The sequence below is a fragment of the Danio aesculapii genome, chromosome 17 (genome assembly GCF_903798145.1).
Source record: "Danio aesculapii chromosome 17, fDanAes4.1, whole genome shotgun sequence".
NCBI classification, from domain to species: Eukaryota; Metazoa; Chordata; class Actinopteri; order Cypriniformes; family Danionidae; genus Danio; species Danio aesculapii.
Genome location: NC_079451.1, coordinates 47,370,815 through 47,397,983, shown reverse-complemented (window position 1 = coordinate 47,397,983; position 27,169 = coordinate 47,370,815). Strand labels below are relative to the sequence as shown.

General features: G+C 35.9%; 1 protein-coding gene across 1 annotated transcript; it reads right to left on the bottom strand.

Annotated features, from left to right (window-relative positions):
* si:ch73-340m8.2 (tyrosine-protein kinase SRK3) lies at positions 1 to 26,060 on the bottom strand. The gene is made up of 9 exons (XM_056477410.1): positions 25,675 to 26,060; positions 19,323 to 19,444; positions 19,026 to 19,192; positions 17,799 to 17,958; positions 17,317 to 17,472; positions 13,686 to 13,741; positions 6,194 to 6,344; positions 5,986 to 6,117; positions 1 to 4,198 (listed from the first exon to the last, which is right to left on the bottom strand). The coding sequence occupies exons 1-9, from the start codon at positions 25,968 to 25,970 to the stop codon at positions 4,005 to 4,007; spliced, it is 1,434 nt and encodes a 477-aa protein (XP_056333385.1). The 5' UTR covers positions 25,971 to 26,060; the 3' UTR covers positions 1 to 4,004.
* Positions 26,061 to 27,169: the final 1,109 nt, after the last annotated feature.

Below are 27,169 nucleotides of genomic sequence, written 5' to 3'. Positions count from 1 at the left end.
CAGAAAACACACACTCCCACTGTACAATAGTCAACATAAAAGTTCACACACTGAACATTCATTTGCAAAGGCTGAATGTTTACATGCCACTTTGTGTACATTCGGATCAGATCAGCTATCCTTTTCATTATTATTATTTAATTCAGCAGCAAACGTAACAAAAAGACCAGTCAGTAATGCAATATTTCCTGGGAATATAGAAACTAAGAAACTTCATAATCACCTTTAAGTAATATTAATTAATTAACAATACTAGTCATTCACAATCATGTTTTGGGAGTATTTGTGCACTATAACACTCTGTTTGTATATGAATGAATCTCATGGAATGGCTCGATTTTTCATTTATTTGTCCTTTTTATTGATGCATATACAGTTAAAGATAAAATTATTAGCCCTCCTGTGATATTTAGATTTTTTTTTCAATTATTTCCAAAGTTCTGTTTTAACAGAGATTGAAAAAGCTTTAATAACTAATTGTTTGCCAAAATGACAGCACATATTTTTAACAGTTGTTTTATCATAGTATATTTATTATTTAGCTTAATAGCAAATTAAAGGCTTGACTAGTTTAATTGGGTCAACTAAGTAAGTTAGGTTAATTAGGCAGTGATTTGTAGACAATCGAAAAATAGTAATTTTGTTAAGGGCGCTAATAATATTGACCTTAGCAGTTTTTTAATATATATATATTCATTTATTCATTTTCTTTTTGGCTTTAGTCCCTTTATTAATCAGGGTTCGCCACAGCGGAATGAACCACCAACTTATCCAGCATATGTTTTATGCGGTGGATGCCCTTCCAGCCGCAATCCAACACTGGGAAACATCCATACACTTCTACATTCACACTCTACGGCCAATTTTAGCTAATTCAATTCACAATTCATGTGTTTGGTCTGTGGGGGAAACCGGAGCACCCGGAGGAAACCCACGCGAACACGGGGAGAACATGCAAACTCCACACAGAAATGCCAACTGACTCGGCCAGGACTCGAACCAGCGACCTTCCTTCTGTGAGGCAACAGTGCTACCCACTGCGCTACTGGGCTGTGGAGGTGGCAGTGTCAGGAGAGAACTCCAGACTTCCCTCTCCCTAGACACTTCCTCCAGCTCGTCCGGGGGGATCCCGAGGCATTCCCAGGCCAGGCGACAGACATAATCCCTCCAGCGTGTCCTGGGTCTTCCCCGAGGCCTCCTTCTGGTGGGACATGCCTAGAACACCTCCCTAGGTAGGCGTCCAGGAGGCATCCGAAACAGATGCCCGAGCCACCTCAGCTGACTTCTCTCGATGTGGAGGAGCAGCGGCTCAACTCTTGAGCTCCTTCCAGGTGGCAGAGCTCCTCATGATATCTATAAGGTTGTGTCGTGCCACCCTGTGAACGAAACTCTTTTCGGCCGCTTGTATCTGAGATCTTGTCTTTTTCGGTCATGACCCAAAGCTCATGACCATAGGTGAGAGTAGGAAAGTAGATTGACCAGTAAATTGAGAGCTTTGCCTTTCGGCTCAGCTCCTTCTTTACCACAACGGACCGATACATCGACCGCATTACTGCTGCCGCTGCACCAATCCTCCACTTGGGGTAAGGACTTTGCTACAACTTGTTAAACATTACTTGGTAAATATTTGTTAGTTTCACCCAGAGATGTATAAAGTACTAGAGACCCAGACTTAAGTAAAAGTACAAGTACTCTATCAAAGAGTGACTTGAGTAGAAGTAAAAGTGCTCTTTAAGCACCATACTTAAGTGGAAGTACTAAAGTATTCAACATTTTTTGCACTTAAGTATTGCAAGTAGTTTATTTCAAAATTTACTACTCAAGTACTGAAAGTAAAGTACAAGTATTGTGTAATGTAGTTATTAAAGAAAGCAGTCAAAAGACATCATATTGTTTTGTTTATTTTAAATCTCTTTTTTGGGGGCACGTCATTAAGCAGAACGAAAAGAAACATGACTTACAATACTGTTTTTCTCTCACGCTTGAACCACAGATCTGACAGATTATAACAGCTTTAACACACACCTTTTAAAGTTGTGTGTCACAAAAACAGTCCATAATCCACTCAAAACGCTATTGAAACCCATTTTCGGAGCACAAATTACTGGTTGTAAACGAACGTTCTAATTCACTAGATTTTGATTTGATTGTAAAAAAAAAGAAAACGTGTATATTACTGTGTTAAATGAAAATCTGAAATATTTTATGGCTTATGGCTATGATTTAGTATTCAAAAATGTTTCATTTTGATTATGTTTTAATTAAATTGGTCTTAAACTTCATATTTTTATAGTATATTTATTCATTCTGGTACTTTTACCATAAACCAACATCTCAACCATTTGGTAGAGGCTGATATTTTAGAAATTATGGGATGTGTTGGGGGAAAATGTATTGATTGTGTTAACTAGCGACATTAGGAGTTAAGAAATGCAATAAATAAAAAAATTATATTGGTTTTTTTCTTGGTGTGACAGTTAAATAGTTACTTGTAATAAAATTGTGTCCTTTAATACAGCAGTAAGATATATGAACTGTACCCTTAATTTGACCCGCTCAAAGAAAACACTCTTTCTGAATGTATCAAACTAAACTCATGCACAGAAGACAGCATGAGCATTTATAGCAAATAAACTCATGTAAATATTCTCCCGCCTGCTTTTTAAACGGTGACAGGCGAGGTCTTACACCCCTTTGGTTATTGTCTTCACCTTCTCAACAGAAAGGGCTGCTATCGGCTTTAGAAATGAAAGCGTTGTTCACTGATGGCGGGAAGAACAGCCGCGGTTACAGTCTATGTATGTATAATACGCGGTTATCACAGGTAATCTATAATAGACACAGTGGAGAAAACGTGCACCTCATACACGCCCAGGTCTGGATCCACAAGTATCGCTTTAACAGCCAAGAGGAGATGAAAAGTTACCTCACAAACAGACCAGCGGGTCAAATGTCCAAAGTGAGAGAGGCAGAGATGGAGTCTCACAACATTTCTCTGTAGTAGTGAAATAGCGGCTCGTGTGCTGTGCCGCCTTCACTCGCCCTCGCGCCTCCGTCCTTCGCCATAGTATTGCGACACCGCACATAGGAGATAAATGACGTCAGTACGTAATAACCCATTATGATCTATTACTGAACTGATATCGACCATTTTGACACCTCTAGTAACGAGTAACGATGCAGCTCATAAAAAATCTATCGGAGTAAAAGTATTAAACTCATCGAAAATATGAAAAAAAGTGGAAGTAGGAGAAAAAAACAATACTCCAGTAAAGTACAGATACTGCCTTTTAGTACTTAAGTACAGTAGTGAAGTAGTTCTACTTCGTTACTATACATCTCTGGTTTCACCCGAGGGCAAATATTTAAATTTAAAGTATTTTTCCATGAGATTTACCCATGTACACTGAAAAAAAAAGATTTATTGCATTTACTATTTTTTAAGGTAAAAATTGGTTGCAAACAATGTATACGGGCTGAATTTAAACAAAGAAATTAAGTTGAATATTCATTTATTCATTTTCCTTCGGCTTAGTCTCTTTCTTCATCAGTGGTCGCCACAGCGGAATGAACCGCCAACTTATCCAGCATATGTTTTACACAGTGGATGCCCTTCCAGCTGCAACCCAGTACTGGGAAACACCCATACATACCCATTCACATACAGTACGGCCAATTTAGTTTATTCAATTCACCTATAGTGCATGTGTTTGGACTGTGGGCAAAACCGGAGCACCCGGAGGAAACCCAGATCAACACGGGGAGAACATGCAAACTCCACCCAGACTTGCCGGGACTCGAACTAGCGACCTTCTTGCTGTGAGGTAACCACTTACCTTAGAAAAATGTAAGTAAATCCAATGAATCATTTGTTTTTAGTGTACTTTATCATGCATTGTTTTGTTTTTCAGTACATTTTGTGTTGCAACTACCTCTGTAATTTATGGCGTAAAGGAATGTACATGTGTTGTTTACATATAGGCTATGCACTGTATCTACAGTATCTACTCCAGTTCAGAAACAGGCTCATGGATGAGAGCCATCAGCATCTCCCGCAGCTCAGTAAATGTGGGTCTCTCCTTGGGGTTTGCCTTCCAGCACAGCAGCATAATGCCGTAAAGCGATTCTGGACAGCCGGCCGGTCGGGGCATCCGCTCTCCTCGCTGAATCCCTCGAACACACGACATTTTGTCTTGACCTGAGATTGTGGAAGTAACAAATACAACTCCAAATCAGAAAAAGTTGTGACAGTATGGAAAATGCAAATGAAATAGAAAGTAGTGATTTCAAAATTTCCTTTGACTTGTATTTCATTGTAGACAATACAACAAACAATATTTAATGTGTTCCTCATTATTTTTTTTATTTATCTTTTTTCAAAAACTTGCACTGCATCAAGAATCATCATTCATTTATAAGCAATATCACCATATGGGCTCAGCACTACTGCAGCAAACCTTTGTCAAATACCACAATACGTAATTAAATTCACAAATGCCAGTGAAAACTGTACTGTGCAAAAAAGAAGCCCTATGTTAACAGTGTCCAGAAGCTCTGTTGACTTCTCTGGGCTCAGAGGCATCTGGGATGGACAATCACACAGTGGAAATGTGTACTGTGGTCAGGTAAATCAATATATTTCAGGTATTTTTTGGGAGAAAATGGACGCTGTGTAAAACCTTAATACATTTTTTTTTAATTCTATTGAACACAAAAGAAAGATATTTTGAAGAAAGTTGGAAACCGGTAACCATTGACTTGCATAGTAGAAAAAACAAATAAACTATGGAAGTCAATGGTTACCCTTAAGGTTTCTAGCATTCTTCAAAATATCTTCATTTGTGTTCAAACGAAGAAAGAAACTCAGAAAGGTTTAAAACAAGTGAGAATTTTTGGGTGAACTATTACTTTAAGGATTTTCACAGGTAGTTGTTTTAAAATAATTAGCAAACATTAAAATATGTGATAACATGGAATGTTTCCTTAATGGTTTATAAATCACCTAGAAGCTGAATTAATAACCTTTCATTATTGTACAGTATCCTATAGAGGATTGTAAACGTTTATGTCATGATTTAAACATGAGATGTAGCAAAAAATGCTACTTTTTACTTGCTTAGTCTGTTTGTGTACATGAAAATGGGATTTTGTAGCCCTAAATTGGGCTTTAAAATGCAAGTTTTGGAAAATGATACTGCACAGTTGTGACTATGGATCGCAAAACCAGTCAAAAGTCCCAATTTGTTTTAAATGACATGTATACATTGACTTAAAGCTATATAAATAAGCTTTCCAGTGATGTAACCATTGTTATGATATGACAATATTTGGCTGAGATTCAACTAATTGAAAATCTGAAATCTGAGGGTTTCCAAAAATTCAAAATGTTAGGAAAATCATATATATATATATATATATATATATATATATATATATATATATATATATATATATATATATATATATATATATATATATATATATATATACCAATGTATAAAAAAATAAATAAATACTAATGCTTTGCTTCTTAGACTTTACACACCTGAAACTTGTCTATAGCACTTGTTCACTGCTGCTCTTATAGTTGTGTAAATTTCTTCCTTATCCTCATTTGTAAGTCGCTTTGGATAAAAGCGTCTGCTAAATGACTAAATGTAAATGTATATGTATATATATATATATATATATATATATATATATATATATATATATATATATATATATATATATATATATATATATTTTTTTTTTTTTTTTTTTTTTTTTTTTTTTTTTAGTTTTATAGCCTAAATAAAAAGCTTAACAATGCATATTACTAATCAAAAGTCAAGTTTTAATGTATTTACAGTGGAGTATTGACTAAATATTTTTACAGAACATGATCTTTTAGTTAATATTCTGATGATTTTTGTGGCATAAAGGAAATATCAATCATTTTCAGGGTCACATTTGTATTATGTCATGGGTGTGAAGTGCACTTACCAGGGTATGGGTCATCTCCATATGTGACAATTTCAGTTAAAAGGATGCCGAAGGACCAGACGTCGCTTTTGCTCGTGTACTCGCAGTTGTCGAATATTTCCGGCGCCATCCATTTCACCGGAAGTCTGACATCTGCTGGCAGACCACAACTCAGACGTGTACTTTTGTTTGGGTGTCTAATATGGATGAATATACAGTATTTTCTCACCTGAAGAAATCCTGTGGTTTTCTGGTCTATTAACTTGAGCGAGTCCGAAGTCGGCAATTTTGCAGGACTGCATCTCGGTGAGCAGAATGTTCTCGGCTCTCAGATCCCGGTGAACTATTTTATTCTCAATATACATCATTCCTTCTGTTATCTGAGAGAGATTCAACAAAAGAAAAACATTCATTAGAGACTTCACTAACTTAGTCAGAAATAGTTTCTTATATTATTTTAAGCTGTATTCATTTCAGGCTCTGGCCATAGTCAAAACGACCTGTCAATCAAATCAAAGAAGGCGGGGCTTTACAGTTTCCAGAGAAAACGAGCGCGAATTCCAGCGAGGCTTCAGTTTGTAACGGTGAGGTAAGATTTAGCTAAAAAATCATATTTGTTATTCACAGCTTTTAATAATCCTGCTGATATATTATTAAGGGACCTAACAGCATTATCCATGCAAACTATTCAAGGTTTTGGATACAATTCGCCATTTTGAATGGAAAATAGGCTGTTATTTTCCATTTTTTGTATGTTTGTATGAGAGGCTACGTGACAAAAATATATTGAGGTAATGAGACTTGATTAACTTAGTGATAAAATAACTAGCTTCTTATTTTAAGCTACATCAAAGAGCTTAGAATGACTCTATGCTCTTTGACAACATTCCAGGGTCTGGCCATAGTCAAAACGACCTGTCAATCAAATTAAAAAAGGCGGAGCTTTACAGTTTCAAACGAAACAAGCTGGAATTCCAATGAGACTTCAGTTTTTAACGGTCAAAGTGTGAGGTAAGATTCAGCTAAACCATATTTATTAATCACAGCTTAGTCAAAAATAGTTTCTTATATTATTTTAAGCTGTATTCATTTCAGGCTCTGGCCATAGTCAAAACGACCTGTCAATTAAATCAAAGAAGGCGGGGCTTTACAGTTTTCAAAGAAAACGAGCGCGAATTCGAGCGAGGCTTCAGTTTGTAACGGTGAGGTAAGATTTAGCTAAATCATATTTGTTATTCACAGCTTTTAATAACACAGCTGTTATATTATTAAGGGACCTAAGTTTATCACATACGAACTACTCAATGTTTTGGTTACTGTTCGCCGTTTTAAATGAAAAATAGGCTGTCATTTTCTGTTTGTTTTTTTTGTATGTTTGTATGGAGGAGCCACATGACAAATATATTTTTGTCATGTGGCTCCATACAAACATACAAAAAAAACAAACAAACAGAAAATGTGAAGTAAAAATGTTTACCAATTATTATTTGATAAACAACCAATTATTTTATAAAATTTTTTTTGCAAATGAAAGAGAGATTCAACAAAAGAAAAAAAACATTAATTTGAGACTTAACTTACTTTATGAGAAATAACTAGTTTCTTATTTAAATCTGCTTTTCAGAGTCATTCAACAACCTGCCAATCATATCAAAAAAGGCAGGGCTGTACAATTTCAGAAGAAACGAATGCGAATTCCAGCGAGACTTCTGTTCAAAGTATGAGGTAGTATTTAGCTTAATCATATTTATTATTCACAGCTTTTTATGAAACATATTAATTATATGTTAATTATATTATTATATTAATAAGCGCCCTAAAGGCTCGTACACACCGGGATGCTTTTTGTTTGCGTTTATTTATTTATTTATTTAATTTTATTTTTTTATTAACTCAATGCCACAAGAACAAGAGGTATTACATTTCACATAGTTTCTGAAAGAGAATAAAAAAAATATATTAAAAAAATTAAGTAAAATTACATTTACATGAAATTAAATGTTTTCAGAGCATTACATGTTTTCAGTGCTTTTTTGTTTTGTGATTGTTCTAAAATATTTATATATACTTTGAAGTCATTCACAAAATGGGTAAAGTTTGGTTTACATTGAGCCCACTTTTTCTAATGTATATGGTATTTTCCTAACAGCATAAACAAATTAAAAATATATTGTCCTTTACAGTTCAGGTTCTCATTATCAGAATAAAACAGTACATCAAATGAACCAATTTCTGTCTTATACTCCATTTTTTTGTTAATAAACAATTGCAAATCTTTCCAAAATATTCTTGAGTAAAGACAATGAAAAAAAAAGATGCAAAATTGTTTTTTTTTTCTTGACCACAAATTTCACACATATATGAAATATTAACTTTAAATCTTTCCAAAACATGTTTAGCAGGATAAATTCTATGGAGTATTTTGAATGACACCTCTTTAATTTTGTTATTTAAACAAAACTTATTTCCGTTTGCGTTTATCGTCTGCGTTTTACGAGACGTTTTTCCGCGTTCAAACCAAAGCGATTTTCACTGGCATCAAGCAGAAGAGTACGCAAAATCACTCCTTGACGTTAGATGGGGCTACACAACTTTAAGCTTCTGACACCCGCTTATAACACAGAAGAGAGGAAGTTCACACACTTGTTGTTAAAGATACTGGTGACTCGAACAAGCATGGATGGTTAAAGTAGCAGCTCCATCTCTAGCGATGAAGAAATGATTTTTGTTCACAGAGCAATAAGCAGCTCCACATTCATATCGGCTTTGGGCATCTTCTTCAACGTGCGCTCGCATTAACAGTTTTGCGCTTGAGCGCCTAAGTGCTGTTTACTGTAACTTCAGCAGCTCCGTGCACGTGAACAAAAGTGCCAATTTGATTGGATGAGAAGGTTTTGACGTGGCATGTCAAAACAAAAAAACGAGCATGAGGCGTTTCTTTAAAAATGACGCTTTTACGCCTGCCGTTTTGCGCGTTGGCGTGCACGATCACATTGGCACCCTTTTCTTTAGTCACGAGGCGTTAAATGTTGACAGAAAACGTGAGCAAAAATGTCTTGGTGTGCACTGGCCTTAAGAATATTATGTGCAAACTACTCAATGTTTTGGTTACAGTTTGTTGCTGTTTTGAATGGAAAATAGGCTGTCATTTTCCTTTTTTTTGTATGTTTGTATGAGAGACGTGAAGCAAAAATGTTTAGCATTTATTCTTCGGTAAACAAGCAATTCTTTTTATTTTTTTGCAAATGGAAGAGAGGTTCAACAACAAAAAAAAAACATTAATTTGAGATCTAACTAACTTAATGAGAATTAACTACTAGTTTCTTATATATTTCAGGCTCTGGCCATAGTCAAAATGACCTGTCAATCAAATCAAAGAAGGCGGGGCTTTACAGTTTCAAAAGAAAACAAGCGCGAATTCCAGCGTTTTTTTAACGGCCAAAGTATGAGGTAAGATTTAGCTCAATCATATTTATTATTTACAGCTTTTAATAAAACAGCTGTTATATTATTAAGGAACCTTAATATTATAGAGTATTATCAAACTACTCGTTTTGGTTACAATTCGCCATAAAATAGTCTGTCATTTTTTTTTGTATGTTTGTGTGAGAGGCTACGTGACAAAAATATATTGAAGTACAAAATGTTTAGCAATTATTCTTTGATAAAAAAAAAAAAATTGCTTTATTTATTTTTATTTATTTTTATTTTTTGCAAATGAAAAAGAGATTCAACAAAAGAAAAAAAAAACATTAATTTCAGACTTAACTAACTCAATGAGAAATAAATACTAGATTTCCATATAATTTTACGCTACATGTCAGGGTCTGGTCATTATCACTTGCCAATCAAATGCAAATCAAGGCGGGGCTTTACAGTTTCAAAAGAAATGAGCACAAATTCCAGTGAGGCTTCAGTTTTTAGCAGTCAAAGTATGAGGTAAGAGGTAAATTATATTTATTATTCACAGTTTTTTTTATACCACACATACCATACTATTATAGGACCTGAGAATATTATCCAGTGATGCAAACTAGGCTACTTGACGTTAGGGTTACAATTCGCAATTTTGACTGGAAAATAGAGAGGCTACATGACAAAAATGTATTGATGTAAACATTTTAAGCAATTGTTTATTTTTTATTTCAAAGCAAGGAGTTTATTTATTTGCAGATAATATTTGTATCTCACAATTTTAATTAATAAACTTACAAAAAAGGCAGAACATCAGAATTCTCTTTTTATATTTAACAATTCTGAATTCGTCCCTCAGTTAAGACTTTTTCCACAAAGTTTCAGTATTATATGCAATTTTGTGCTTATATCTTGCAAGTGTTTTAATGAATGAGATAGAAATGTCACAGTTCTGTAAAAAAGTTTTCATATTTTAGGCTTACAAATATGATTGAATGGGTATATGTATATTTTATATATTACAAAAAATGACTGTTTTCTGTCTTTTTCTTTTATTCACCTAAATCCATTTAAATCCTTTATGTAATTACTATAAATAATGATAACAATGGCGGCACAGTAGCTCAGTGGTTAGCACTGTCGCCTCACAGCAAGGTCGCTAATTTGAGTCCCGGCTGGGCCAGTTGGTATTCCTGTGTGGAGTTTGCATGTTCTCCCCATGTTCACGTGGGTTTCCTCCGGGTGCTCCGGTTTCCCCCACAGTCCAAACACATGCGCTATAGGGGAAGTGAGTAAACTAAATTGGCTGTAGGGCAGCACGGTGGCGCAGTGGGTAGCACAATCGCCTCACAGCAAGAATGTCGATGCTAGGTCAGTTGGCGTTTCTGTGTGGAGTTTGCATGTTCTCCCCGTGCTGGCGTGAGTGTCCTCTGGGTGTTCTGGTTTCCCCCATAAGTCCAAATACATGCGCTATAGGTGAATTGGGTAAGCTAAATTGTCCGTAGTGTATGAGTGTGTAATGATGTTTCCCAGTGATGGATTGCGGCTGGAAGGGCATCCGCTGCGTAAAACATATGCTGGATAAGTTGGCAGTTCATTCCACTGTGGTGGCCTCTGATAAATCAGAGACTAAGCCGATGGAAAATTAATCAATGGAAAATAACAACAACAAAAAACCTTTGTGTACCATTATGGTTAAAAAAAAATAATAAAAGCTGTATTTGAGGCATGGTTATACTGAAAAGAGTTTTTAAACGTGTTTGGACATCCCTGATAAAATGTAGTCGTGTCAGATGTGTGAATGTGGAGTTTTTATGCTTGTGTAAGGTGTTTGAAGACCATAATGAGGGCTTTCTCATTCCTCACCTCCTCCAGCGCATTTACTGAATTGATTTGTCCTTCATGATCATCGAATTCCAGGTCATGGCTTGGAGGACGGCGGAGCGGGAAATGAGGAAGCATCAATCTGAATATTAAGACGCAGCTGATCTTGCATGACAGCAGTACCAAACGCAATTGAAAAAAATAATGAACCCATCACCTGTATCCCTAACATTAAAGTCAATGTAGAAAGCCTTTTCAAGAAAATCAATCTGAATGAATTACTTACTTAATAAATTGAATGCATCGACATATATTGATTATAGTGACTCACTGGGCTATAAACCTGCCTTGCTATAAAAAGTTTCAGAAATAATGTTTCCTTACAGCTTAATTTGTTTTTTAATAAAAGCTTTCCATTGTCATATAAAGACATTTTCATTCATTCATATATTTTCCTTCGGCTTAGTCCCTTATTTACCAGGGGTCACCACAGCAGAATGAACTGCCACAACTATTCCAGCAAATGTTTTACACAGCAGATACCCTTCCAGCCGCAACCCAGTACTGGGAAACATCCATATACATTCACACACACACTTATACACTACAGCCAATTTAGTTAATCTAATTCACCTAGACTGCATGTCTTTGGATTGTGGAGAAAACCGCAGCACCCAAAGGAACCAGCGACCTTGTTGTGAGGCGACAGTGCTAACCACTGAGCCACCGTGTCGCCCATAAAGACATTTTTAATCAATAAAATAAAAATCTGCCTTACAATTCTTGTTTTATTCAAAACACACAGCTGAGCTTAATAAATTAGTTTGGAAAACCGTTAGCAGTGTTGCCAGATTGGGCGGTTTTGAATTTATTTTGCGGGTAAAAAATGACATAGGTCAAAATTTGGGCGCCTTTGCAACGGTTTGCCAGCCAGCCCCGGTCTGCCCTTAAAAACCTGTTTTGATCTCCCAAACAGATGCCATAGCCCCCGTTCTTCACATAAATACGCTTGGAACAGTGTAGAAACGCTTGTGATCTCCCTCCCCGACACAACATCTCAATCACTCCCTACCTCCCAACACCCCACCCCCCCCCGCTAATCTGCCTGATTGTTGGGCGGCACTTTTTGGTTTTCAGCGGTTTTTCGACAGCTTTTGGGCTGGAATCAGTCAGCTACATCTGGCAACACTGACTGTTTGGCAAAAAAGATATTAAATCATTTTAAATATGTCATTAAATGATTCTTGATCTAAAAAAAAAAGAAAGGAACAACACATGATTGAATTCATGATTTTGATTTCAGGTACCTTTGTGACATTAAACTAACAAAATTATATGATCAAAGTCTCGTAGCACAATTCAAATGCATAAATAGATAACAAAACTTATAAATAACAAATCATGGAAAACGTAATTTACGAATATTTTTATAAGCCCCTTTCAAACATACAGACCTTTCTGGAAAATTACCGGCAATTTTCTCGAAAGGTCTGTATGTGTGAACAGGCCCTTTTTGAAAATACCGGTAAATTCATTCTGGCAATTTTCCTGAAGGATAAGTTGTAACATTACTGGTAATTTGCCGGAATGCTGCGCTGTGTGAACGCAGAAGGAAAAATTCCGAAGAGAGCACGTTCACGATTAGAACGCACTGACGTGAGACGTGTACTCCAGCCAATCAGAACATTCAGACGCATTCACATCTGTGCTGTTTATTAAAATAAAACCTTTGACTGTGTTTACCAGGCACTTTTAGCTGCTAGATGTTAGTCAGATAACGTTTCTATGTTCTTTCTTAATGTCAACTGTGTAAATAATTATCGATAAAATGCTTATAATAAACCACCGTTTGCTTGCCTTCAAGCTCTGCTTTAGTTGCTTGATGTGAAGCAGCCGGTGAGCGCCAGCACACAGATGTATTACGTACATCTCGACATGCGAAAGTGTTTTCATCGAAGTTGTTCACAATACTTATCCATCCACAGAATTTGTAATGTCGTCAAATGTGTAAACGTTTAGCTGCTGTTTGCGCTTCTGCAAAACAGCTGCATGAATGCTACAGCTTTATATAAAAGTAAAATCATCAAGAAAAGCCCCGACCCCTTCCATGTTTACAAATAAAAGCGCTGTCGTTTATAGGTCATTTCTGGTTAATGATGTCAGAATTTACTGGTATTTTGGCATGGATGTGTGAATGGTCTTTTCCGGAAAATTTCCGGAGAGTCCTTGCCTGTGTGAACAGCGCTTTTTTTTATTTAACTGTAATGTTGTTGTTGTAATTTTCCAGATATTTACCGGTATCACTGTGTAAAAGGGGCAATAGTGTCTTTCTGTTTTTTATTAAGCACATTTAACATTAGAGAGTGATTTTTGCACATTCACTCTTCAATTAGATTTGAATGCCAAAAACATCACGTAAAATGCTGATGATAAGTGTGAGCACAAATTGTCCTGTTGTGAAAGAGACATAAAAACAAAGTTACCTGGATAGCAAAATCCAGCATGAGTGAAAACTCTAGGTCTTGTTTCTGCTTGTGACCTGAGGAAAAAATAAACTATGAGTTTAATTGTTAAACTGCATTTATCACTTCAGTATGAAAGCGATGTGTCAGTAGGGATGGGCGATACTTCAATATATCAAGGCTTGGGCGGTAATACGGTAATATGGTATACTGCGGGATCTAAAAATAGCAACGGTATAAGTTTCAATACCGTTATACCATCATAAAAAAACAATGCACTTATATAGGAGACAAGTATTAAATATTATTTATTTAATGGCTAAAAATGTGTATGTGTGATTGTCATCACGGGACCGTGTGGAGGAGAGAGAGAAGTGAGGTAAGATGGCGAGTCGCGCACCAAGTGACCTGGTCTCGAAAAAAAACACAACCTTTGCAGTTTGGCAGTATTTCCGGTTTCGACCGAACGAGAAGGGAGACGTAAATACGAACTAGAGGTCTGCATTCCTGCTGCTGTACCGCGGGAGCTATGGGATTTGAACAGGAGTGGGCGGTCTATCGCTCCCGAGCGAGCAAGCACGCGTGTGTGTGTGTTTGAATGAGAGAGAGCGTGATGCTGTGCGTTGCTGGCTTGGTGCTGTCTATGTGTGTGTGTGTGTGTGTGTGTGTGTGTGTGTGTGTGTGAATGAGAGAGAGCGTGGTGCTGTGTGTCTATGTGTGTGTGTGTTTATACAGACAGCTTGTTAAAGGCAAATTTAGTCCCGCGCAGATCTCTTAATACGAACTACGAACAAGACAAACAGGTGACCATGAACCTAAGGTCGCATATACGGTATTCAGTTTCTGAATGGTTTAGGCACAAGCCAACGGTTTGGTGACGCTGTCTGAGCCTTACATCATAATTTTTTTTATTATGCACGGTAATACCGTATACTGAGGTAAAATAGGGAGGAGGTTTGATGATATCAAAATTTGGATACCGCCCAAGCCTAATAGCAAGCCTGTTTGCAAACAGAGATTTACAGACATACTTTTGCTCTAAAATCTATTCATAACATTAGTCAAATGTTTAAAATAACTACATTTTGTGACCAGATATGGTTTCATATCACAGAATGAAGAAATTGTATTATTTTTAAGTGTTTTATAGAGGCTAGTTTGATTAGCATTGCATTATAAATATTCTTCATTCTTTAAAAAACCCCAGGATGGCTTGAAGAACACTATAAACCATATACATACTGTCTTCATGTTTGATCAGATTAAGCATTTCTATCTTTTTCCTCAGCTATAGGGACGGCTGTATCTAAAATTGCCATCCTTTACCCTTAAATAGTGTCCTATGTGAAGGAGCAGCCATTTTTAGTGCTGTCCAAATGTAATCAATCAATCCCACAATCCACCGCAATAACGAGTTTACAACAGATGTACATTCAACCCCTAGAGAATGCCCATAATGCACTGAGTTTTCACATCTGACCACAAGAAAGAGTTCACAGCAGTCCTGTAGGTGTAAGTTACTACATAAATTATTTATTTGCTAAATTAACATTTGTGTAAATGACAGAAATCAAAATACTTAATTTCATTACTAAGGCCCTGTCCACACGAACACGGGTATTTTCAAAACCACACTTTTTTTTTTTACATGGTTTCACTGTTTGTCTACACAAAAATAAAGAATAGGGTGACTGAATCTGAAACTTTCGAAAAACTCCAAGCAGAGTGAAGATTTAGCGAAACTCCGGGTACACTGTGGTCGTGTGGACACTACAACCGTAGTTTTCGTCTCATGATGTCACATTGAATGCTGTTTTCTCTTTTCTGATTGGCCAACACCAAATTGGGTTTCACACCAAATGCAGAAGATGCGAATGAGGTAATTTTGACAAAAAAAAAAACATGTTTGCATTGACTTGTGTGCAGTTTACTTGTGAAAATACTTAATTTCCTGTTTGGTGTGAGCCCAGCATAAAAGTGTCGTTATCGCCACCTGTTGGTTTGGCTACTCTTAACATGCATCACAGTGCCTTTTTGCATTTTCATGTGAACAGTTTTTTCTTTAAACGAAAGTGAGGAAGACTGTTTATAAAAATAGCCACTCGTGTGGACAAAAAATGTCTGGACAGTTAACAAAAAAAGTTATTTCTTCCGTGGTCAAATTCACTCCTTTAAGTGGATCGTATTTGTAGACTAAAGAAGGGAGGAGAAAATAAGGGTGTAGTGTTGATGTCGAATACAGATTTGGATGTCTTTACTTCTGTAATGAAAATGTGGAGTTTGCTCAGTTTCGCCCTCTAGTGTCCAATATGATTGAAACCGATATTATAATTACTATGTTTACATGGACATCAGTAATCGAATTATTTGCCTTAGTCTGAGTAAGACAATAATATGATTAAGGTGAATTGCATGAGTTGCTTTTTGAATGTTCCTTACATGATCCCGTATTACCAACACAATCTCTCGGCAAATCGTAACTTTTTGATTTAGTGGCTAATTCGTACGAATTTGTACGATCTAATTCGTACAATTTAGTACGCTTTGCTCATCCGCCAATGACGGTTGGGTTTAGGGGTGGGGTTAGGTGCCACGTCTCCTTTTTTAAATCGTACGAATTAGCCACTAAACTGTTAAAACGTAAAATACTTACGTTTTCACGTGAGATCAGGCTGGTATTACATGTTATAGCACATAATTCTATTAATGTAATTGCGTCACCGCGCTATCTTCATTTCCTCTGGAGTTTCATGTAATTTTGGGTGCTTCATTTTTAATTTGTCAACTTTAGCTGCAGTTTGGCACTTTCAAGGTTCATTTAGGAACATTTCATGCATGCCCCCCCCCCCCCCCCCCCCCCCCCCGTGACAAACAAGATATTGGATGTGAGTATGAACTGCTGGAAGAGTGTTGTTTTAATGGAGTTTGATGCCGCAAGTCGTATGGGGGAAAAATCCTCTGCATTTCGTGATGCACGTATCTGTGATCTTTCACTGACTCAGTAGGTGCAGAGAATAGTGTCAAACAGCCGTGTGTGTACAGGCTATCCTGTACGTTTGTGCTCACAACACATTTGCTTGTACTACTAAAAAAAAAATTAATAAATAAATAAAATGAAACAGATTTTTGTCTCTCAGTGGATAGATATGAATTATTGTTTATCACAATAAATACCAGAAAATATCATTACGGCTGTGTCCGAAATTGCCTACTACTCGAGTAGGTACTGCATTTGAATTTACTACACAACTAAAGTAAAGTTAGTAAAGTAAACTCTATATAACATAAATGTGAGTATGAATGGAATTCGGAAGTTACTACATCTGCCGTTTGTCATTATCACAAGACCTGCCCACGTAAGTTGCGTCACTTCACTGCCGTTTATAAATTCTCTTGTGTGGCATCATGGGATAGCTAGCGTCCGTCATATGTATACTTCAGAATTTCAGCAGTAGTATGTCATCTGGTTTTTTCACATACTATGAATTTGGACGTACTGCTCGCATGCTGTTTTTAACATACTAAATAGTATGGAAGGATGCAATTTCAGCCATAGTTTTAGGTCCATATCGCCCATCCTTGTGTGTATCAGTTAGAATCAGGATTAATGTAAAGCCATCTGTTGTGCTTTTAGAAGATTGACTTGACTTACGTAAAAGAAATGTCTTTAAGCTGCCGTTTTTCATGAGCTCCGTGACTATACACATTGGTTGACTTGTGGTACACACAGCATAGAGCTTCAGCAAGCGCTCGTGATGCAGGTCCTTCATGATTTCAATCTCTGTTTGGATGTCTGAATAATTGACACCTGCAAGTAAAATGGTATAGATTGTAACCGCATCAGAAAACAATCCAAGAAGCAAATTTGAGTCGGTGGTTCTCAATTGGTAAATGTCAAACTCAAACTTAGACAATTTTTTTATTGGATTGCAGTTAGCAGGCAAAAAAACGATAATACTGTACATAAAAATATTAGCATTTGGGGCTATTTTTATCATAAAACTCTTTCCCGCATTCATATAAACAAAATATACATTTTGATAAAATTAATCAAGTAAATCAATGGGACTGAGTTGAAGTAAACCCATCTGAAGTTCCTGTGTTTATAATTGGTTTGTAATGTAAATGGTTCACCATTGAACTCTTTGATGGCCACTTCTGTTCTGCCGTTCCAGAGCCCCTGCCACACTTCTGCAAACTCCCCGCTGCCGAGTATCTTTTCTTTGGTAAGTGAACTTCTGTCTATTTCACATGTGCTATAAAATGACAGAGTCTGAGGAACCGGCTGATCCAGCTAGAACAGAAATAGGCAGATTGTCAGAGTCAAAATTGAAGGCAGTAATTTCATTAATCTGGTGGTTCAATCCAGAGTAATAATGGATGATCAGTTCATTGTCAGTTAAGCATAAATTTAGAGACAACAATTCATTCAACTCATGATTCGACAAGAATCACAATCACATGATCATTTTTTATAAGTTTTCTAAGACAATTTAGTAATAAACATGAGCCCTTTTATTATTTCTTGCACATTTTTTTGTAAAATTAAAATATGTGTCAGAAATCAAAACTAACTTGCAATAATCATTTAAAAAATAGCTCAGTTTTTGTGTGTGTTAATAATGCAGAAGTACTGAGGTTTAAGAAATCCAGACAGCACAATATTGTCCAAATAATTTACCAAATGGTTTCCATATTTTGTTTAATAGATCTATTATCATTTTCCAGTGGTAGTTTCTCCAAAAAGCTTTTTGCCAAGCTTTTATAGATAGAGATTCATCAGATGCTCACAGCAAAAGAATATTTTCCATGCCAAAAAAACAAAACAAGGAATGACATAAAAGAGCCTCATATTTGCTGCACACTCAAAATAAAACAATTTTTGCTGCTTGTTCAAACTACTTATTTAAAATGAGCTTAAACAACACAATTGTGGATTTTTTTGTTCAATCCACTTACTGTAAATGTGTTAATTGATTTGTGTTGGGACAACATGAATCAATTTTGTGGAACCCTGCATTTTTGTACAGTGCAGAAGTTATCTTGCTTTCTAGTTAATGATTAGTTGATTATTAATGTAATTGACAATCGATCATGCACAGAATGAAAATGATTAATTGAATTTACTACATTTTTTTAAGGTGAGTGGTTGCAAACAATTTATATGGGCTGAATTTAAACAAACGAATTAAATTTCGTAATGGTCAACTTAAAATTGTTGTTTTAAATTCAGCCCATATACACTGTTTGCAACCTCTCACCTTAAAACAATGTAGTAAATCCAATTAATAATTTTTTTCAGGGTGGTAATTTGAGCTATATTTAACACCAAGTGAACAACCCCTGTTGAAACTGACTGACCTTCACACAGGCTTCATGAAGTATGGCACAGAGTCCTCCTTCATGTTTAGAATAAAACTCGATGAGCTTGCGGAGGCTCTGGAAGGTTGTGTGATGAACAAGGAAAAAATGCTGGTCGCTTTCTCCCTGTTTGATCCGGTAATGTCGTGCATGAGGGCCATTTTTCACTTTCATAAAAAAAAAACATTTGTTAGTTTTACAAAAAAGACTACTCTGGAAGTACAGAGACAGTTTATTCATTTTTCTATTCAAGTGCATAACAATCCTTTAGATGTGTGTGAATCACATGTACTTTACCTGATAAATAATAATGATTATTTTCATCACATTTCCAGACAAGAAACGCTCCCTCTATGTTCTCTGGTCTCAGCAGACATCTTTTGGCCTCTAAACGCGTTTTAACATACTCAAAATACCATCTGAAAATCAAAGCATACAAGTTGTTAATAAGTTTATTTGTGTGCAGTGTAAAAGAAGTCTCATTCTCACACTGTAATATATATATATATACACCGTTGAAGTCAGAATTATTAGCCCCCCTTTGATTTTTTATTTTTATTTTTTAAATATTTCCCAAATGATGTTTAACTGAGCAAGGAAATTTTCACGGTATGTCTGATAATATTTTTTCATCAGGAGAAAGTCTTATTTGTTTTATTTTGGCTAGGATAAAAGCAGTTTAAAATTTTTAAAAAGGTCAAAATTATTAGCCGTTATACAATAACTTGGCTAATTACTCTAACCTGCCTAGTTAACCTAATTAACCTAGTTAAGCCTTTAAATGTCACTTTAAGCTGTATAGAAGTGTCTTGAAATAAATCTAGTCAAATATTATTTACTGTCATCATGGCAAAGATAAAATAAATCAGTTATTAGAAATTTGTTATTAAAACTATTATGTTTAGAAATGTATTGAAGAAATCTTAAATAGAAATTGGGGAAAAAATAAACAGGCGGGCTAATAATTCTGACTTCAACTATCTATCAATCTATCTTACTATATCTATATATATATCTATCTATATATATATATATATCTATATATATATATATATATATATATATATAGATATATATATATATATATAGATAGATATAAATATATAGATATATATAGATTAATTGTTTTATTCATTGAAGCATTAAAAAAATATAATGCAATACTGCACTTTATATATACTGTACTATTTATTTACTATTTATTTACTATTAAAAATATAAAAATGTCTTAAAAACATATGGTAACACTTTACATTAACGTTGTATAGGTTAATGTATTTACTAACATGAACAAACAATAAACAATACATTTATTAAAGTATTTGTTCATGTTAGTTAAAGGTCTTGTATTTAAGTTTTTGACTCTTCTAAAGCATAAAAATACCATCATATGTTTGCAGATATTTAAGAAACATGCCAAGTGAACTTGTTTATCTGAAAAACAATGCTGAAGTCAGATATTCTGCTTTGAAAATGGGTGTTCCATGCCAGAACGCTGTCTTATTTATGTTTTTTTTAACCTTCCCACTGCCAGCCTACCCAATTATATTTCAGCACCCCGTTTGCCTTGTTGGAAAACCACATATTTCATTCATTCAATCAGGAAGGCTCTCAAAGCATGCATCCATGAGCAAAAAGTGACCTCCGGTGGACAGTAGCAGACTCCAAAATGAGACACAGATTCAGAGTTCCACATGAGGTTATTAATTAGCAAATAATATAAATATTACAAACGTAAACATTAGGTGAGCAGGATACATTGTAACCCCGTGTCCTAACAACACGATACATTATGAGATTTGCAGTGTTGAGCAATTTGGCTGTTTGCACCAGACGCAACACGACATAAATTTAAATACAGTCATTCAGAAGCACAGAATATGCACTCACTCAGGAAATGGTAAGGTTTATAATCTAACTAATACATATTAAACCTCTTTAACATTATTAAATGTAGATGCTGAATCACTGATATGTGTTGGCAGTTCTGAAGTTCAGTTTCAAATGGTTTTTATTTTCAAGATCTGAGGTGAACTATCTGCTGCTGCTTTCAGTAGTACGGCAATAAATGTAACCTAAATGGCATTCAAACTCACATTATTAGCATTTAACACTGAATAAAGCATTTGAGGTGTTCCTGAAGGGATCATTGTCAGTTTTCTGTTGTTCTGCAAGAAATAGGAGCAGTTTCTAAAATAAAAATTTGAGGTGTTTGTTAGGACAAAAAACTCCTTTTAATATGGAAAATATTCCTTCTGTCATGTGCCGTTGCTTTTATTTAGAACACAATTTAAATCAGCCTTTAGGCTCGACAGTCAGACACACTGCTGTTGGTGTCATCAATCTGGCAACCTGCGCGTGCATTCGTTTTGATCTAGAAGTGCAATACCTAGTTTAACCACTGGGTGTCAAACTTACACACTGCACCTTTAACTAATGAAACCTTATTGTAAAGTGTGACCAAACATATATATTTGTTTTATGCGGATTTGCTTAAAAAAAAATCTGTAATGCATCATTGTAATGTTTGTGGTGAATTAAATTAAGTTAAATTGTTAAGCTAAATACCTAACAATTAAATTGTTAGGTGTTTAGTATTTATATGTATTTTTTATTTTCCCTAATAACGTGTTTGCACAGTGAGCGTTTTCAGTTCATTCATATGGAAGTTGAGCTTAAAACGAACATGCAGCACGTTGTAGGATTGAAAGCGGCACTGAGAATGCAATGAGAGCAGATGAGAAAGTCAGAAAGGTTAGGCATTTTTCAACTTTATGCAAATGTCAAGAGAAAAAATGCCTGTCGTTGTGAAATTAGGCAAGGCAAAATGTTGACATATGTTTCTGAGAGTTTGCAGAACTGGATTACTGAGCTGAAATCACTTACATGTAGGCTACTATGAGAGTGAACTACTTCACACTTTCAGTTTACCACAACCATGTATGCCTGTGTGTGTGTGTGCATTGATCATTTCTTGCACGTGTGATAAATGTGTACATACGCCGTCTTCCACCTGATTAAAACAGGCATGCTCAGCTGTAAATTAGACATGCCCCAGAGTTTTTACGCTGTAAAAACAAAAAACTAATTCACAAGCTGTAATGTTGTTGTTGTTGTTGGTTAACAGCAGGAATGTCACAAGCTCAACTAGATGCCATTCCATCCTGCACCTCTGCCATTCACCGAGACTACACCTCCCACAGTGCATTACACCGATCACCCCATTACAGCTGTTGCACATTTCCTAAACTATTGCCTTTATTGTTATGCAATAATCCAGACTATATAAGCCTCACTCACTCGCTGTGAAATCTTGTTTGGTTGTTACTGACATTTCTGAGTGTGTTCATTGTGATTGGAGAAACTAGTGATAGTGAGATGAAGCCTTATGAAGCATTGAAGCTTTTCAACCAAGTGATTCACAAAAGGGTTCGTTTCTTGAGGCTTGTGGTGAAATGTGGTGATTATTATTATTATTTTAAAGCTGGGAGGGGGTAGTTTATGTGCTTGAGTAACTCAATAGAGGATGTCGTGCCAAGATTTGAACAGATTCCTGAACTAGTCGGTCAACGAAATCATGGGTTCATATGGTCATGGAAAACCTGGAAAAGTCATGGAATTTTTTAACAAATATCTGTGTACTTGAATTAGGGCTGCGCTATATTGGAAAAATCTGACATTACCATATTTTGTATTTCTGTGATGTATATTGCGATGTGAATACAATTCACCAGATGATTTAACAGGTTTATTTGGATTGATTGTAGAGGATTGAATCTCGAATTATATATAACAAATAAATTACAAGCATAGATAAATAAAATATAGTAAAGATAAAAGTGAATTATAGTTTTCAGGTATTACTATTCAGGTACAGATATTGAATATTCAACACTGCATAGTGTTCAGTGTATATTATTTAATCTTTATTAAAGTTACAAAAGATTTCTTGTGGCCGGATGTTTTAAAATGTGAAATATTGAAATGTTCACACAGTCACAGGCCTTAAAGGGACAGTTCACTCAAAGATTAAAATGTACTCACTATTTACTCACACTTCACTTGTTTCAATACTATAGGGGTTATTAAGTTATATTCTTTTTGTGTTCATTTAAAAAAAAAAAAGAAAACTCATGAATGTTTGAAACAAGTGATGGGTATAATGAAAATGGGAAGTAATTTTTGGGTGAACTATCTCTTTAAAATGCATGCAGATGATAAACTTTTACTCCATTATTATTAAACTCTATATTAAACTATAATCCCAACATTGCATATCCTGCGATGTGACTATTGCGGATGCACACATTATGATATCGATGCTGAAGCGATATATTGTGCAGCACTAACTTGAATATAGTTGTCTTTACTTATTTTCTGTCCTTGGCCAAAAACTTGCTCTCACATTGTTAGTGCTGTGTAAGCATTATCAAAATCAATTTAAAAACTAATTTAAACAAAGTAGATTGTTGCGTGTTCTTTGATATGCTGTAATAAATTTGAACATCATTGTTTTTCTTATTATTTATCATGTTTATGTAGACATTACTTAAACATTTCGTCATGAAAATGTACTTAAAACTTCTGGAAAAGTCTTGGAAAAGTGATGGAATTTTAGCAGTAAAAATGTGTATGAACCCTGGAAACCCTGCACATGACCTTACCAATTTGAAATGAGCTCTGGGCCACTGATTTGAAACAAAAGATTCGAAAGGATTTGAAGCCTATGAGGCAATGCTTTGAAAGTAGCCTTGTTCCTTGTTCCCTCTTCCTGCCTGCCTGGTGTGTTTGTGTGTTAGTTTTGGACTGTTTTTTTGGATATATGATTGTTTCCTGCCTCTGTGCCCTTGCTTGTTATTAGATTACACTTTGGGGATAACCCCTTTATACTGCTATCTGCTCCTATTTTGACCTATTCCAGCTTTGACTTCTCTTTAATGAAATGCATGTGAATCCAGCTACTGTTTTGTAACCACTGACAACCATTGCAGTCCTATAATACGGAAGTCAATGGTTACAGGTTTTCAGCTTTCCTCACAGTATGTTAATTTGTGTTCCACTGTATTGACTGTTAATCAATTATTTTTTTAGTTTTGCATTTTTAGATTCTGTAACGGTAACTCCAACTGCTCATTAATGCAAATTTCTAATCAGCCAATGACATGGCAGCAACTCAATACATTTAGGCATGTAGACATGGTCAAGATGATCTGCTGCAGTTTCCAACCGAGCATTAGAATGGGGAAGGAAGGTGATTTAAGTTACTTTGAACGTGGCATGGTTGTTGGTGCCAGACGGGCTGCTCTGAGTATTTCAGAAACTGCTGATCTGTGGGTGGCAGTTCTGTGGGTGCAAATGCCTTGTTGATGCCAGAGGTCAGAGGAGAATGGTCAGACTGGTTCCAGCAGATAGAAAGGCAACAGTAACTCAAATAACCACTCGTTACAACTGAGGTCTGCAGAAGAGCATCTCTGATCACACAACACGTCCAAGCTTGAGGCGGATGGGCTTCAGCAACAGAAGAGCACACCAGGTGCTGCTCCTGTCAGCTGAGAACAGGAAACTTAAGCTACAATTCACAAAGGCTCACCAAAATTGGACAATAGAAGATTGGAAAAATGTTGACTGGTCTGATGAGTCTCGATCTCTGCTGCCACATTCAGATGGTCGGATCAGAATTTGGCATCAACACCATTAAAGCGTGGATCCATCCTGCCTTGGTGGTGGTGTAATGGTGTGGGGGATATTTTCTTGGCACACTTTGGGCCCATTAGTACCAATTGAGCATCCTGTCAGCGCCACAGCCTACCTGAGTATTGTTGCTGACCATGTCCATCCCTTTATGACCACAGTGTCCCAATCTTCTGATTTGTTTTTTATGTTTATTGTTATTGACATTATTCTTATTACTATTTTTTTTTAATAAAATATGCACTACAGCAATATTTATACAGTCTTTGCTTTTAATTCTATATGGTATCAGAAAATGCAAAAATAAATATTTTATTTATTTCTAACAATATTTATAAAATTGCTCAAATGATTTATTTAATAATTACCAGGAAAAGGGCATTAGGGTCACCACCCCTATATATACACCTTTTAATATTAGCTTTTTTATGATTTGTTGTTAGTACTATTATTATTACAACTATTATTTATTTGTAAAAAAAAAAAAATAGAAAATGCACTACAACAAAATTTCTATCTTTGTTTTTAATCCTATAGGATGGTAAATAAAAAAATAAAACAATCATTTTATGAAATGTTCAGTAATAAGTATTTTGGAGAAAATGTGTTTAATTACTATAAAAAAGTGTGTTCTTTTCCTTTTTATTGAATAAAAAAACTTGATCATTTCTGGTATTTTTACTTTCTTTCTAATAATTCTTCTAATTATAATAATCAAAATCACAGGTTTTCTGTCAGCAAAATCCAAAACCCAATCTATACTATTAGAGTCATTTCTTTAGAAAAACAAACAGTCATCGCACTGCAGAAACTTCAGCAGAACTTGTGAAACTGGAAACACTGCATTCCACTTTCATTAATGGCCAAGTTTAAAAAAACAAGCATGAGTTCATGCTGTACGGTACATTAGTCAATCTCACAAGCAGAAAATATGATCAAAATCTCCAGCAGGACTTACGGCTCGGCCTCTAGGCTGTCCAGCGGCTTGACAAAATCTTTAGGCACGTAACCATGTTGCTCAATGAAGATACCCGAATTGTCAGTTTCGCCAGTTATCCTCCTAACATACAGCCAATACTCAGTTTCTTCCGTCACTTCCAGAATATCTCCTTTCTTCAGATTCAGGTCCCACATCGTGCGTGAAGGATAGCTGTAGATTGAAGTGTAGACTCTGTCGCGGTTGACTGACGGTTGCTGGTCTTTTGTCGGACAGCACGGACAGCAGCATTTCGGTTTGCATTCACAATTCCCCATGTTTACCAGTCATATCTGCTTGTGTTGTGTTGACTCTTGCAGAATGATGGCGGAGTGGCACAACTTGTTCACTACACACTCACTGCAGACAGACTGGTTCTCTAGTTACTGTCAGGAGGTCAAGGAAGTTTTTGGTGAGAGAAAAAAATGCTCGGAATTCCCCTGATGTCATTGGGTTGAGTTTATTCAGCAAAAACAAAAGGCTGTGCATTGTGTTTTAATTTGTGTATAACAGTTGTTTAGTTGGGTATAATTTGTAGGCGTGCAACCTGAAATGGTGACTGTTAAAAAAGAGATTGTTTTACTGTTTTGTTTTGTTTTTCTTCACTGAAAAGGTAAAATGTGGGATTTTTTTCTCGTCATGGAATTTCTGAAATATCATAGACAGTGCATGACGTTTAATTTATGTAGAACATTTTGTTTTGTGCAACCCAGGCTCATTCTGAAAACGCTATATATTTTTATGGAGAGCTCCAAATACGTCACAGGAGCTACGTTTTTTGTTTTCGCGAATCCACCAGAGGCCGCTGTGTACGCTTTTTTAGTTCTCAAGTTTCCCTCGTAAGTGCCATTCGCACCTGCTCTACTCGCATAACTCCACCAGAGGCCGCTGTCGACTGACTGACTGATCGACTGACCCACCCTCCTCTTTCCCTTAACCCAATCAGTAGTGTTTTCAAAAGCTCAGATTGAAGCACCCACCGCCTTCTCTAAACCCAACTGACCGTTTTCAAAAGCAATCTAGAAAAGGAAAAGCGCTCACCTGGTTTTCACCACGTTTTCAGATTTTCCTACATTCTCACACCATTATTTACTTGTTTGTTTTATTTTTTGTCTTCTGTTTTTGTCTTACCCGCTTTCTGGAACCGTTCTTCACCGGACTCAAACCCCATAATCGTGGTCAAATCCTCTCTGCGTCTCAGTCGGCAGACCTACAAGGCGAGCTACTGGACAAACTGGTAACTGCAAAAAAGCCGTCCACATAAAGGTAAGCAGTCGGCTGGTAAGCTCAAAAAGGAACGCCATCATACCACCTTGTAGTGTTCGTTTCAAAGACGAAATGCAGCCATACATTCCTCTGGCTACACAATTCGCAAACTCCAAAAACATATATAGGGCTACATTTTCAGAATGAGGCTGTGTTGGTTTTGTGGTGTGTAATTCTTAGGCATGCAAGCTGAAATGGTGCACTTTAAAAA